Raw genomic sequence first — 11,479 nt, 5'->3', positions numbered from 1 at the left:
GACTTCCTGTGGAGTGTGGTAAGACATTTTAAATAAAAAAGTTCCCCAACCCAGTTTGTATCCCACCCTCTCAAAAAGAGTAAAGTGTAAAATTTTCTTTGGACTTAAAGAAACACTATTAGGATTTACCATCTTAATAAGAAATAACCCCAAAAGAAATTCAGTTTTACAGTGCTGCACAGACCATGTGCATGAAACAGGAACTCATACAGATACTGTGTTTAGCTCTACCCATACAGACTACATGTGGCATATAAGCATACACACGACGTACTGGCCTGTCCAGAAACAAGATACATTTTTAAGGCTAATAAACCTGAATAAATCTTTGCATCCAGAAGTATTTTTTAAAATTGTCTTCCCTGTTCATTGGGAAAACTGAACTCCCAAGAGAAGGGTGATCATTTCATCAAGAAAGCGTGGAGGTTTAATGTGAAACTGCGTACACATGCTCTCTTTTTATCATGCATAAACAGGGATTCTGATTTTTAAGGAATAATGGATGGCATGAAAGAATACTCATTTCTATAGACAAGAAATCCTTCTGGAAACACAAGCAGGTTACTGAACAAATACCAAAATCTGGAAAGTGTAAAAAGCATATATGCATATGTGCATATGTGTGTATGTATATATATATATGCAGGTGCATGTCTACGTGTATACACACACACACATATATGCAATATACCATGTATTTATTCCAACATGTAACCGTATAATTTTTTTTCAAAGTATTTTAATTTAGAAGTTGTAAAAATCCCCAGCAAAATCAGAAACAAAACCTCAGAACAAAGTAAGCAGACTATATACTGTATGAGCAAACAAAAAAGTTATGCAAATAATTTTACGGTATAAGTGAGTCACACACTGGCAGCAGAGGAGTGCTGAAACTCAAAGTAATAAATAGCTGCAAATTAAGAATTCTCTACATCTCCTTAGAGACAGGACCAGTATTTCTTCTTTTATAATGATCCTGTAGAACACCTTCACTCATATATATTTAATTTTATAACATTAAATCAGACACAAGAATGTAGGCTGCAAAAGCTGCTGGATTCAGGACAGTATACATAACATTTTTTGTTAAAAGTCCTACTGGTTTATTTACTAAGGCTAGACAGCAAGTCATATAATCCTATTTGGTGCACTTCCTACCGTGGTGAAGATCAATAAATGGATAGAACCAAGGACCTGCAGTCCAACTGACTGTGTTCCAACCCACTGTGGCAGAGAAGCAACAAATATAGGATTACTGTTTGATCCCCAACTTTGTATCTTGTTTCCTGGAACTGCAGAAGTGGAAACAAGATTGTAGTGCTTTTAGAGACTAGAGAAAGATTGCAAGAAGTGGCTTTTTAACCTAAGATTACTAAGCTTCTGATAGTACTGCATCAAAAGAGCTCACATGGGGCTTCACTACTTGCAACATCTGGTAGTACCATTCAGTGACTCATTAACTTTACAATACATGTATGCAGTAATAAATAGATCAGTTACGTAATAAGGCAGTGTGTTGAACATGCATTCATCTTGTGGACTGGAACACCACAGAGAGAGATACATGATACCATACACATTCATTAAGACCAAGTACTTTTGTTTGGTTTTGTGTATTTGTTTTTCAAGGCTACCCAGGCAAACTCTTCTGGAACATTTTCTTCTTGAGAAGAGTGGTCCTCTGAGTCTTGTCACATTTCTTCTCCCTTATCAACAGACGATCACTGGCTTTAAGTAAAAATAAAGCTGAAGAGGGTTGTTTTCTTCCCCCACCCCCATTTTGGTTGCATCATTCTGAATGTGTCATTTAAAGAACAGGCTCTGATGCAGAAAGACGCTGAATCTTCAGGGGGTTCCACATGTTTCCAGATAACTCTGTAGTTTACGGACTGTGGTTCTGTCCAGTGAGCAAAGATCAAAGTCAAAAGTTGTATTTGTGATATGAAAGTGTCCAGTTTCTTCTATAAGATTCACTATCTGAAAGGAAAGATGCAGTTGACAATTTCAGCAGCTTTACATGCCCACTCAGTGTATTCATATGGCATTACGAATCATATGAAAGGCATAAAATAAGCCAAACCGCCCCACGACTTGCTCGTTAAACCATTATACTTATCACTCACTTCCTTTCTGACACAAACTACGGTTAAGATTACTACAGTTCCTTAGGTTAAAAAAAAATCTGAGTATTTTCTAAGTCTTAATAATTCAAGTCTTTAAAAAAAAAAAAAAAAAAAAAGGAACAAAAAGCACAACATCCCCTCCTCTCCAGTCCCAAACAAATTAAAAATCCAGGGTAAATCTCTGCTGTCTGGCACATCTGTGTGCATAGCTGCTAAGCAGGTTACTCTACAAAATATTTGGTATAAGCCTTTCTGCAAGCAAGCGAAAGAAATAAATCCTTATTGAATCTGGTCTGTATCAAATAAAAATTGTACTCAAGAGCTCTCACATCAACAGTTGAGATATCAGCAGCTATTTCTTGAGTGACAGACATACATAATTTAAAAAAAAACCAAATTGATCATGAAATAATCGTACAAATGGCATAAGATCACTTCTTGTGTCAAGTATTTAATAATATATATCACAGCTATCACTCAAACAGGGAACAGAAGAGCTGCTGTGAGTTCTTGAAAGAATAGGGACTAAACCATCTCTCCTATGCAGAGAGGCTGAGAGGGCTGGGATTCTTCAACCTGGAGAATAGAAGGCTCAGGGTGGATTTTATCAGTGGATACAAATACTTGAAGGGGGGGTGTAAAGGAGATGGACCCAGGCACTTTCCGGTGGTGCCCAGTGATAGGACCAGGGACAGCAGACAGCAACTGAAATGCAGAAGATTCTCTCTGAAACACTTTTTTTCCTGTGAAGGTGACCAAGTGTTGGCACAGGCTGCCCAGGGAGACAGCAGAGTTCCCATCCTCTGAGATACTGAAAAGCCATCTGACACAGTCCTAGGCAACCACCTCTATGTGTCCTTGCTGTCAGACCATTTAGCTTCCAGTGGTCCCTAAAAACTTTAACCATTCTATGATCATGTAAAATCAACAGGACATATCTAACTTGTGCTTTTCTGCAGTTTTGGTATTTTCAGTGTCTGAAATGTAGTTCACATTTTTACAGTGGTCATACTCAATACCATTTTGTTGTAACAAGTAACTGCAGATGGTTCTAGGATGTGCACCTAATTAAAATACCCATTCAGCATCTTGGAAAGCCAAAGCATTATTTGTCAGATGGGGTTAATAGTGCCAGCACACTATGGCTATGAATCTCCTACGTGCTGTTTCATGTCAAGAGACAGACATTCCAAAGGAGCACACAGAAAGTTACCCCACCCTGAAGTGGGTCTCTGGCTAGTGTCGTGGACTGACAGAACATTGTTCTGCTCAAGTCTTTCCAACCATCCCTTCTGTGGCACCCAGGCTCGGCTCAACATCCTGTTTGCACCCTTCAATTTGAAGCCCATTTAGTTGTAGAGCTTCCAAACGTATCTCCACTGAAACGTTGCTGCTAGATATTCCTTGCTTATTTGAGCTTTGTTACACTAAGTGTAATTCCTTTTCCATAGCTGGAGGAGATACAGATATATGCCCACATATATCTGCATTACACAGCACACCTTAAGTGATAAATCTGTTAGGATTACACTAAAAAGAAAAAATAATTTAAACTAAAATTTTGTAATTCTCTGCTCCCCATTTCATTTTATAAATAGATGTTTTTTCTCTTTTGACCACAGAAGTAAAGATCATGTTGATAAACAAAGTAACTTCATGTCTATTGTCAGGCAGAGAACGACAATTCTGTTTCATCTACCCAGTCCACAATGGATTAAACAGAATGGAAACAAGATAAAATACTAAGAAGGAAATGCCTGTTCCAGTAAAAATCCCCCTTCTCAATCACCTTCCATTTTCCAGGTTGGAGAAAAAAAACACCCAAAATACCCCTGTTTAATTTGGTTTGCAGCTGTCCAAAATTCTGAAAGTACTTAGGAACAATCCTTCTGTTATTAACACTTCATTTAAATCTGTGCTCTTGGCTTTAAATTTTTTCCATATGGGAATTTTTCATCTGTGATTGTCACCTCCATTTGTCTACTTGTTGATTCGCAGATTCTTGTAACACTTTTACATCTCCTACTGTTCTACAACTAACAGAGGAGGAAAAAAAAAATCAAATGGGACAAAACTGATTGTTAAATGGTTGCACGAGAAGTTTACAGAATCTGAGGCCAAGAAGATGAACAATTCTGTCCAATGCTTCCTCGTGTTATAGTGGAAGAATACCACTCCTCCTCACCCCTACAGCAAAACACCGCTTTTAGAAACAAGTATTACATAAAGGTATTAACGCATGTATTTTTAAACAACACTATATTATTTTTTAAAAATAAGTATATTTTAAAAAATTGATAGAGACGTCTATTGATCATGTTCTGCTTCAGGCTTCTAATCTTTAAGTCAAGGGAAATATAAACGTTTTAAACATATCACTCAACCAGCCTTCAAGAAATACAGCCAGTAAATACAGAAATATAACCTGGTAAATCAGACTGCAATAAACCCCAACAGCTTTAATGAATGTGCAAAAATTTATCAAGATAAACCCAGACAGCTCAAGGAAGAACACCTGCCTGTCAATGAGGAATTCATGACTTAAGAGTATTTAGCGTACGCATCTTGATGCTATTCAAAAATACTTGAAAAAGAGTAGAAGATTAGTTGCCAGGAAGTCTGACAGTTATAGTATTAAAACCAAAGCATTAAAATGTTTTATTCTAAGAGCTCAGGTTGCAAAGAACAAAAATATCCCATTTGTTCCTGCTGTAGTAAGCTTTGCTTTTCTGCTGTAATGTACATTCCTGTTTATATAATGTCTTCCTAGCTCAGTTGCATCATTATCCATCATAGTAAAACTATTTATTTGGCTTTAAACAAGCAAATGAGTATGTTTGTTTCATGAAGCCAAAGTGCAACTAATGACGTAATTTTTCAATTTATGGAGGGCTTTAGGCCATGTGGTTTCCAGACCTGCAAGCTGCCCCTTGCAGAAAAGTCTGACAACAGTTGATACCTGAAGGTAAGCAATTTTTGGACATGAGAAACGTGATTTTCAGCAGTGCTGCATATCCTCAATTTTTCCCTCATGCCTTTCCTGTCTAGTTCACCAGCTTTAACAAGATTTCTCACCAGCTGAAAATGTGACTTCTGACATCTCAAAGTAAGAGGCAAAGTCTTAACAAAAATCTTGTTGCCTTTCATAGGGTCACACTAAGATCATCTGCACTGAAAATGCAGACTTCAGAACCTAGCTTTAGCCAGCCAAATTTGAATATATGGGACATGCAGCATGAATATCTGATTGCAGATTCAGTTATCCCTACTATTTCACTGGAAATCAGAGTCAAGAGGGAAAAAAAAAATAATCTCATAACTGTAAAACCTAACCCCTCTCTTTACATGAAAGAAGTGGGAGAGAGATTTCTTTTTATAATGTGATTTCAGACCAATTACCGTCTAGCCATGGTGCAATATTCACATAAAAATTGCTCAAGTGATTCTCACAGGAATAATTTCTTGGTCAAATTTCTTTCTCACCGTCCTTGGTCAGTTCTTATATAAGCATCATTTTACATCAGGATTACTCAGCTACATATCCAGGTACCTGCAGTTCACTATCACACCTCTCCTGCATCCTCCCTCTTTTTTTGCAGATTTATTTCAGCTTCCTTTAACAAAATGCCTCAAAGAGAAATGCCTCCCTTGGGAAAGAGACGCATTCTCAGATACACTTTTCTCACTTCCAACTTGGCTGCATTCCTATTTGCTGTCATGCCTATGGACCCAGTAACAACTAAGACTGCAAAAACCTGTCCTCTCTTTTTCACATCCCTCAGCTTAAGGTTTGAAAGCTAGTGCTTTCGAGTAATCAGGGCCTTCATTCTCCTCTTGCAATTTTCTTGCGTTGCTCAAGATATTTGAAATTCCCCAAGAGTCTGTGGGTAGCAGACTCTGACATGTGACATGTCTGCCCTGACATGAACTAAAGAGCTTATATCGCCACTCAGGAACACACAACTCAACCACCACTCCATTCCAACACTGCCACCACCACCATCTTTAAAACTCTTGAAGATATTTACAGTTTTCTGTTGCATACTTTTGCACTCAATCCCTCTTCTCATGTAGTGGCCACCATATCTTTATGCAGTTTTATTCCTTGCTCCCCTGACCTTTGTACTTCCCATAGTTTCAGGTACACTACGTACCTGTACATCTTTGGTCTAGAAGCTTCACAGTCATTCCTAAAAACTCTCTCAGTTCTGTACTCTCTTTATTTCTGCGCTCACCGGAAACAGTTACATTACTTAAATAGCTGCAAAGCAGTAAGGACAATTAAGCTGAGATGACAGTTTATTTGTAATGCAGAGAAGCACTGATTCGGCACAAGTTATCCCTTCAATATTCTGAATGTATATCTGTAATTGATAAATTTGTATGAACTAATGAGTCGCAGAATATTAAGCGATTAAAGGCTTTAACTAAACTGCATTATTTAATAACAAAGTAGAGCATTTGCTAGTACCGTCTAACAGACAACTGGTCAGTATCTTGGCTCTTCCACTGCATTCTGGAAGATGTCTGTAGACAGTTTTACAGTTACCAGCTACCAGCACAGAACTGCACCACTGTTCTAGCCTGCACCATCCAGCCATAAATTCAGCTTTCACTAGGGCTGTATCGACAACATGTACACACCAGCCTGCTAGGCCTAGTCCCTGCCCACAGCAGGCTCAGCCATAAGGTTGGATCAGCCTGCTCCAGGCTTACCCAATCATGATTTTAAAAGCTTTAACAATGGAGACAGCATAGTCTCTTCAGAACTCTGTTCCACTGCTAGATAACCTTTGCGGGGGGGGGGAAGTGGTGTTTTTGCCTTTTTTGTTTAAATCTTTGCATAAGAGGTTGAGAGGGTGTTTTTCAAAATTTCACATGAAGTCACCTAAGCCCTGTGCTCTGCTGATACAGCCCCAGTGAAAACTGAATTTATGGTTGGATAGGGCAGGCTAGGAGGGTGGTGCAGCTCTCTACTGATGGCTTGTAACTGTGCAATACTGACTACAGGACTACCAGAAGTAAAACCATTCAAAAGCTATGCCTTGGATAAATGGGGAAGTAAGCACTGAGGAAGCACGTCCTAGCTAGCTGCTAGCGTGTGAACTTACAATACAATGGCTTTTACAGATTCACTTTTTATGTGAACTAAGAACTAATCAATAATGTGAAGTGGATAGGGTGCTGAAATTCCTACCTTTTTTCCTGCACAGTAATTTCCTGTACATAAAAATGCATCGTGTATTGTAACTTATGAAATCTAATAACGCTACTGGTATCCCTCTTTAAGTAAGAATATCCTTAACCTCTTCCTTTTCACTGACCTTTCAATGTTTTTTTTCGCCTTTACCCACAATATTGAGCCTGAACTAATAAACAGATTAATGCTGTGGCATGCAAAATATTTTACCACACCTGGATAAGCAGTGAGAAATTTTATGACTGCAATCATTCAGAAGTGGTAAATATTTCCTTTTTTACAGCATGTTCACAACAGCCACAAAATTGCACTAAACATAATAAAAGCATCTGTTTTCCTAACAGTGACATCTGCCTAACAATTTCTTAACAATTGCATCAGCTTTCTTAGCAGTGCTTATTGTTTAATCTTCAGTTTGTAATCCAACAGTACCTGCCAATGGCAACCAAAGAATAGTATTTTATTCTTACTTTTGCACAACTTTTCAATAAATTTTGAGCCTTCTTAGTTTGCACTTGTTCATATTTTACTTGTTCCGTGACTTCAAAAGACCCAGTGAATACAATGTGGTTTTCCCCCAAATGAGTTTTGCTTTGAATCCCATGTTTTCTGTTTGTCATAGAAAACATCTTTAATTATTTCTGAGAAAATGATGGTCACTTTCAGGAAAAAGCAGTAATATTTTTATCAGGTCATAGTGCACAGCTGTATATATTCTCTCATCTTGTTTTGATAATTATTGATATAGTCTGTTGAGAACTGGTGAAAACTTTAGCTCAGGCATTTTTCCTATTTGTTATTCAGTGTGACAACACAATTTAAAGCATGTGTAAAAATTCTCTAAGCTACACTCAAAGTGGTAATGGGCTGTATATGGATTATAAAGGCTTGAAGGCTATTAAATCTGATTACAGAATTTTAGATGAAGGCAAAAAAAAAATGATGTGACTTCACTACTTCAACGAGTACACTGTGATACTACATGAGAGAGCTTCTCACCTGCTGCAGTACGTGTCTCTCTCTCAAAGTCATTAATCTTCTGTGGAGTTCTACTAGTTCATCAAGATATGCCTAGAAAGAAGTCCCCCCCCATAAACAACTCGTTAATTAAGTCATAGTTACATATTTAAAAAACTTCACAAAGCACAAATGGAAATTTTATTTTGAATCTTGTTAAGAGTTAAATTTTCATGTTTAGTAGTCTGACTTACTCTAGCATAACACAACCCAAATATAAGTTTTTATGGGTTTGCTTAGGCTTTTCATGACAATGAAAATCTTATCATGCGGTCCTTTGCTGTACAAGATAATGCCTATATCTCAGCTGTGGCAAAAAGTGTCAAACAGACTGGGGATGCTAAAACAGCATCTTTAAAAAACATCTCCCACCTTTTCACATAAGACCCAAACTCAAAAAGGCTTACAATTAAATCCCTCATTTTCTCTAAACTATGCAATTAATCTTCTGTGTCAACAAGATGTAAGGAGAAAAATATCAAGCATGATTAGTTCAAAGGCAAATTCCACTGTCCTCCCTCCTGGGATGCCAAGCATGTTCCACCTCTCCATCCAGTTATCAGCTTTCTCCTTCAGCCTGAGCCTTAAGAAACCTTTTTTTCTTTTAAGCAGAGAGAGATATGGCACCCAGCTTAAGAAACCAAAAAGCGTATGGACCACACCACTGAAAATTTAGCAACAGATGCTGAAAATTTCACTGCCTGCCACAAGTTATCACAAAGTTGACATCAATACCTGTAAAATATGAACCTTCAGAGAAATTCATCCACACTGGGAAACTGTGCTATGTTCACTCACACAAGGACTTAGAGCTCTTACCTATGGCCTGCTGAAATTATCTTAAATAAAATGGTCTTTCTCAATGTTAAATGGTAAATCTTGCTTCATGTTATTTCTAACTAACTTGCTAAATCACACTGCCACTTCCTAATGCACAGCTTTCAGAAATGATACATGGAAAATATACCTTTTTAATTTGAACTGATTGATTTATTGCCTAGGAATAGACCTGTGAATTCTTCTCTTTAAAAACTTCGCTGTGAAGCACAATGCAAACTCATGGTGTAGAGTAGATAAATAATAGGTGGCGGATTCCCAAGTAGCGACATTTGCCAAATCACCACATGTATTGAAGAGGAAAAAAATACTTTCAAAATAGCACAGAAGAAGAAAGAATTACAATGGCAAAAAAAAAAAAAGGAAAAAAAAAAAAAGAAGAGAGAAAGATCTGCACGTAAGGGAACCCAAAGCGAAGATGTACTAAGAATTTAATTCTGTAACAAGGGCTGGTGCTTAGTAAATACATTAGTATCATGTTCTGGACTAGTTTACTATTACCTAATTCTCATTTACCTTATCACAATCCCCATTCTTTATTTGTTTATCAGATTTGTTTGGCTTCATTGGACTTTTCACTTCTAAAATCTGGAAAAGAAAGAAAACTGTAAAATTTAAATGCACCATTGGACACTGTTACATATGAAATATTCTGCTACAAGTTAATAATGCAAAGACTGTAACATTTTTCTGGAGAAAATGTAATCAAACCTCAAAGCTAAGCTTTTCATTCTTTAATCTATAAAACCTGCTCACATTTTTCAGAAAAAAAACAGCTTACAATAGAAAATGATGAGTTGCTGGAATGAAGTGATAATGATGTTATCAGTCCTTAAAAGAATTAGAATTAATTTCATTTAAAGCCTCCTCAACACTTCTTTGTATCTTTTGCATGCTGGTAAGGTAAGAGGTCTGATTTTACAGATACAAAATGACACTGAGGGACTCTCCAATGCCTTTCAAATTAATGCTCTGTATATTTTTCCTATTCCCTTCCCCCTCCCCCCCAATGCTGCCTCTTTTCTTCTACAACAGAGGTTTTGAAACAGTGTTTGACATGACTGCATGACTTCTAACAGAGAAGAAAAAAAAAAGTAGTGTTTGATGGTAATCTCTCTTACACTCATATGGTACCCTTCTTGGCCATTTACTACCATAAACACAAACCAAGAATCCTCTATCCCGCCTTGAACCACAGTCAAGAACTGCATGTCAACAAGCAGCAGAAAACCATGCTTAAATCGAACATTTTAGGACTAAAGTGAGGAATACTTGGGGGAAATAAAAACTGTTGATTGTTCTTCCCTGGAATATGATCATCAAAGGAAAATAAATGATCACAGACGATGGGAGATTTTGTTTCACATTTCACTGTAAGACTAGCATCACCAGCATGATTATCTCCAAAACCACACTGGACAGTCACAACACAGGACAAAACTCAGCAAATAAAATGAGGAAGTCTGTAAAAGCAAGTGTCCCAGATTAGCAAGACGACTCACTGTCAGCTTTCTGTGAGCTCCCTCTCATTCCTAATTCTCCTGACTAAACTTGCATACATGGTCCCTAGGATGACCAGCACCATCAAAATACAACAGGAAGGCAGCTATTTCCCTATATAGAGAAAGTGACTGCAAATTTGAGTTAAACTTACGTAAGGATTCACTTAAAGAGCGATTCATGACCAGAAAGCAAAACATACATTTACGAAGAAAAAGACCATTTCTTCAGTTCAACACTCCCTGGAGTTACTAATGTGTAGGTCAGAGGAAGAACAAGTCTTCCTTAAAAAAAACAAAACCCAAAAAACCCCACAAAACCAAAACCAACAAAAAACCAAAACCCATAGCTTAAGGCATGGATCCAGTAACTTCTAGCTGATTTTCTTGTTTTTAAAAGAAGAAAATTCTTGGCTTCAAATAGAACCTCAGCAACAAGACAGTGCACTTGAAAAAGCTGCTTCCTGACAGTGCTCTAGATGTGTAGTGAAAATCTAACACCTTAAGCTCTCTTGTTAAAATGTGGCACAGCACTAATTGCATCTGAGGAAGGTTAAAGAAATCTTGTACAGCTTTTTAGTTCTGTGAACAGACTTAGTCAATAAAAGGCTGATTTCATCAGTCAAAGTCATCATCTTGACAAGCAGCACTATGTTACCATTCAAAGACTTAAAATGTGGCTAGTCCGTACAACCTGAATTCTCACAATCCTCCCCTAAATCTCTGATTTCCAATTCAGTTCCAAAATTCAGCTCAAGTACAAAAATAGAGGAAGGAATGCAACTTTCAGTTTTAGCTGGCAC

General features: G+C 37.4%; 1 protein-coding gene across 3 annotated transcripts in view; it reads right to left on the bottom strand.

Annotated features, from left to right (window-relative positions):
* Positions 1–1,079: 1,079 nt before the first annotated feature.
* The window catches only part of MLLT3 (MLLT3 super elongation complex subunit), a 131,789-nt gene continuing 121,389 nt past the window's right edge, over positions 1,080–11,479 (bottom strand). For all 3 annotated transcript variants that reach the window (XM_061357749.1, XM_061357751.1, XM_061357750.1), the window contains 3 exons: positions 9,694–9,765; positions 8,323–8,394; positions 1,080–1,977 (listed from right to left, as the gene is read on the bottom strand). In XM_061357749.1, the coding sequence (XP_061213733.1) occupies positions 1,846–1,977; positions 8,323–8,394; positions 9,694–9,765 (276 nt within the window). In that variant the 3' untranslated portion in view covers positions 1,080–1,845. The remainder of the gene's footprint in view (positions 1,978–8,322; positions 8,395–9,693; positions 9,766–11,479) is intronic.

Source organism: Neopsephotus bourkii, unplaced genomic scaffold (assembly GCF_033783945.1).
Source record: "Neopsephotus bourkii isolate Nb327-2 ecotype Australia unplaced genomic scaffold, CSIRO-AGI_Nbou_v1 NB_920, whole genome shotgun sequence".
NCBI lineage: Eukaryota > Metazoa > Chordata > Aves > Psittaciformes > Psittacidae > Neopsephotus > Neopsephotus bourkii.
This window is presented reverse-complemented; position numbering and strand designations above follow the sequence as displayed.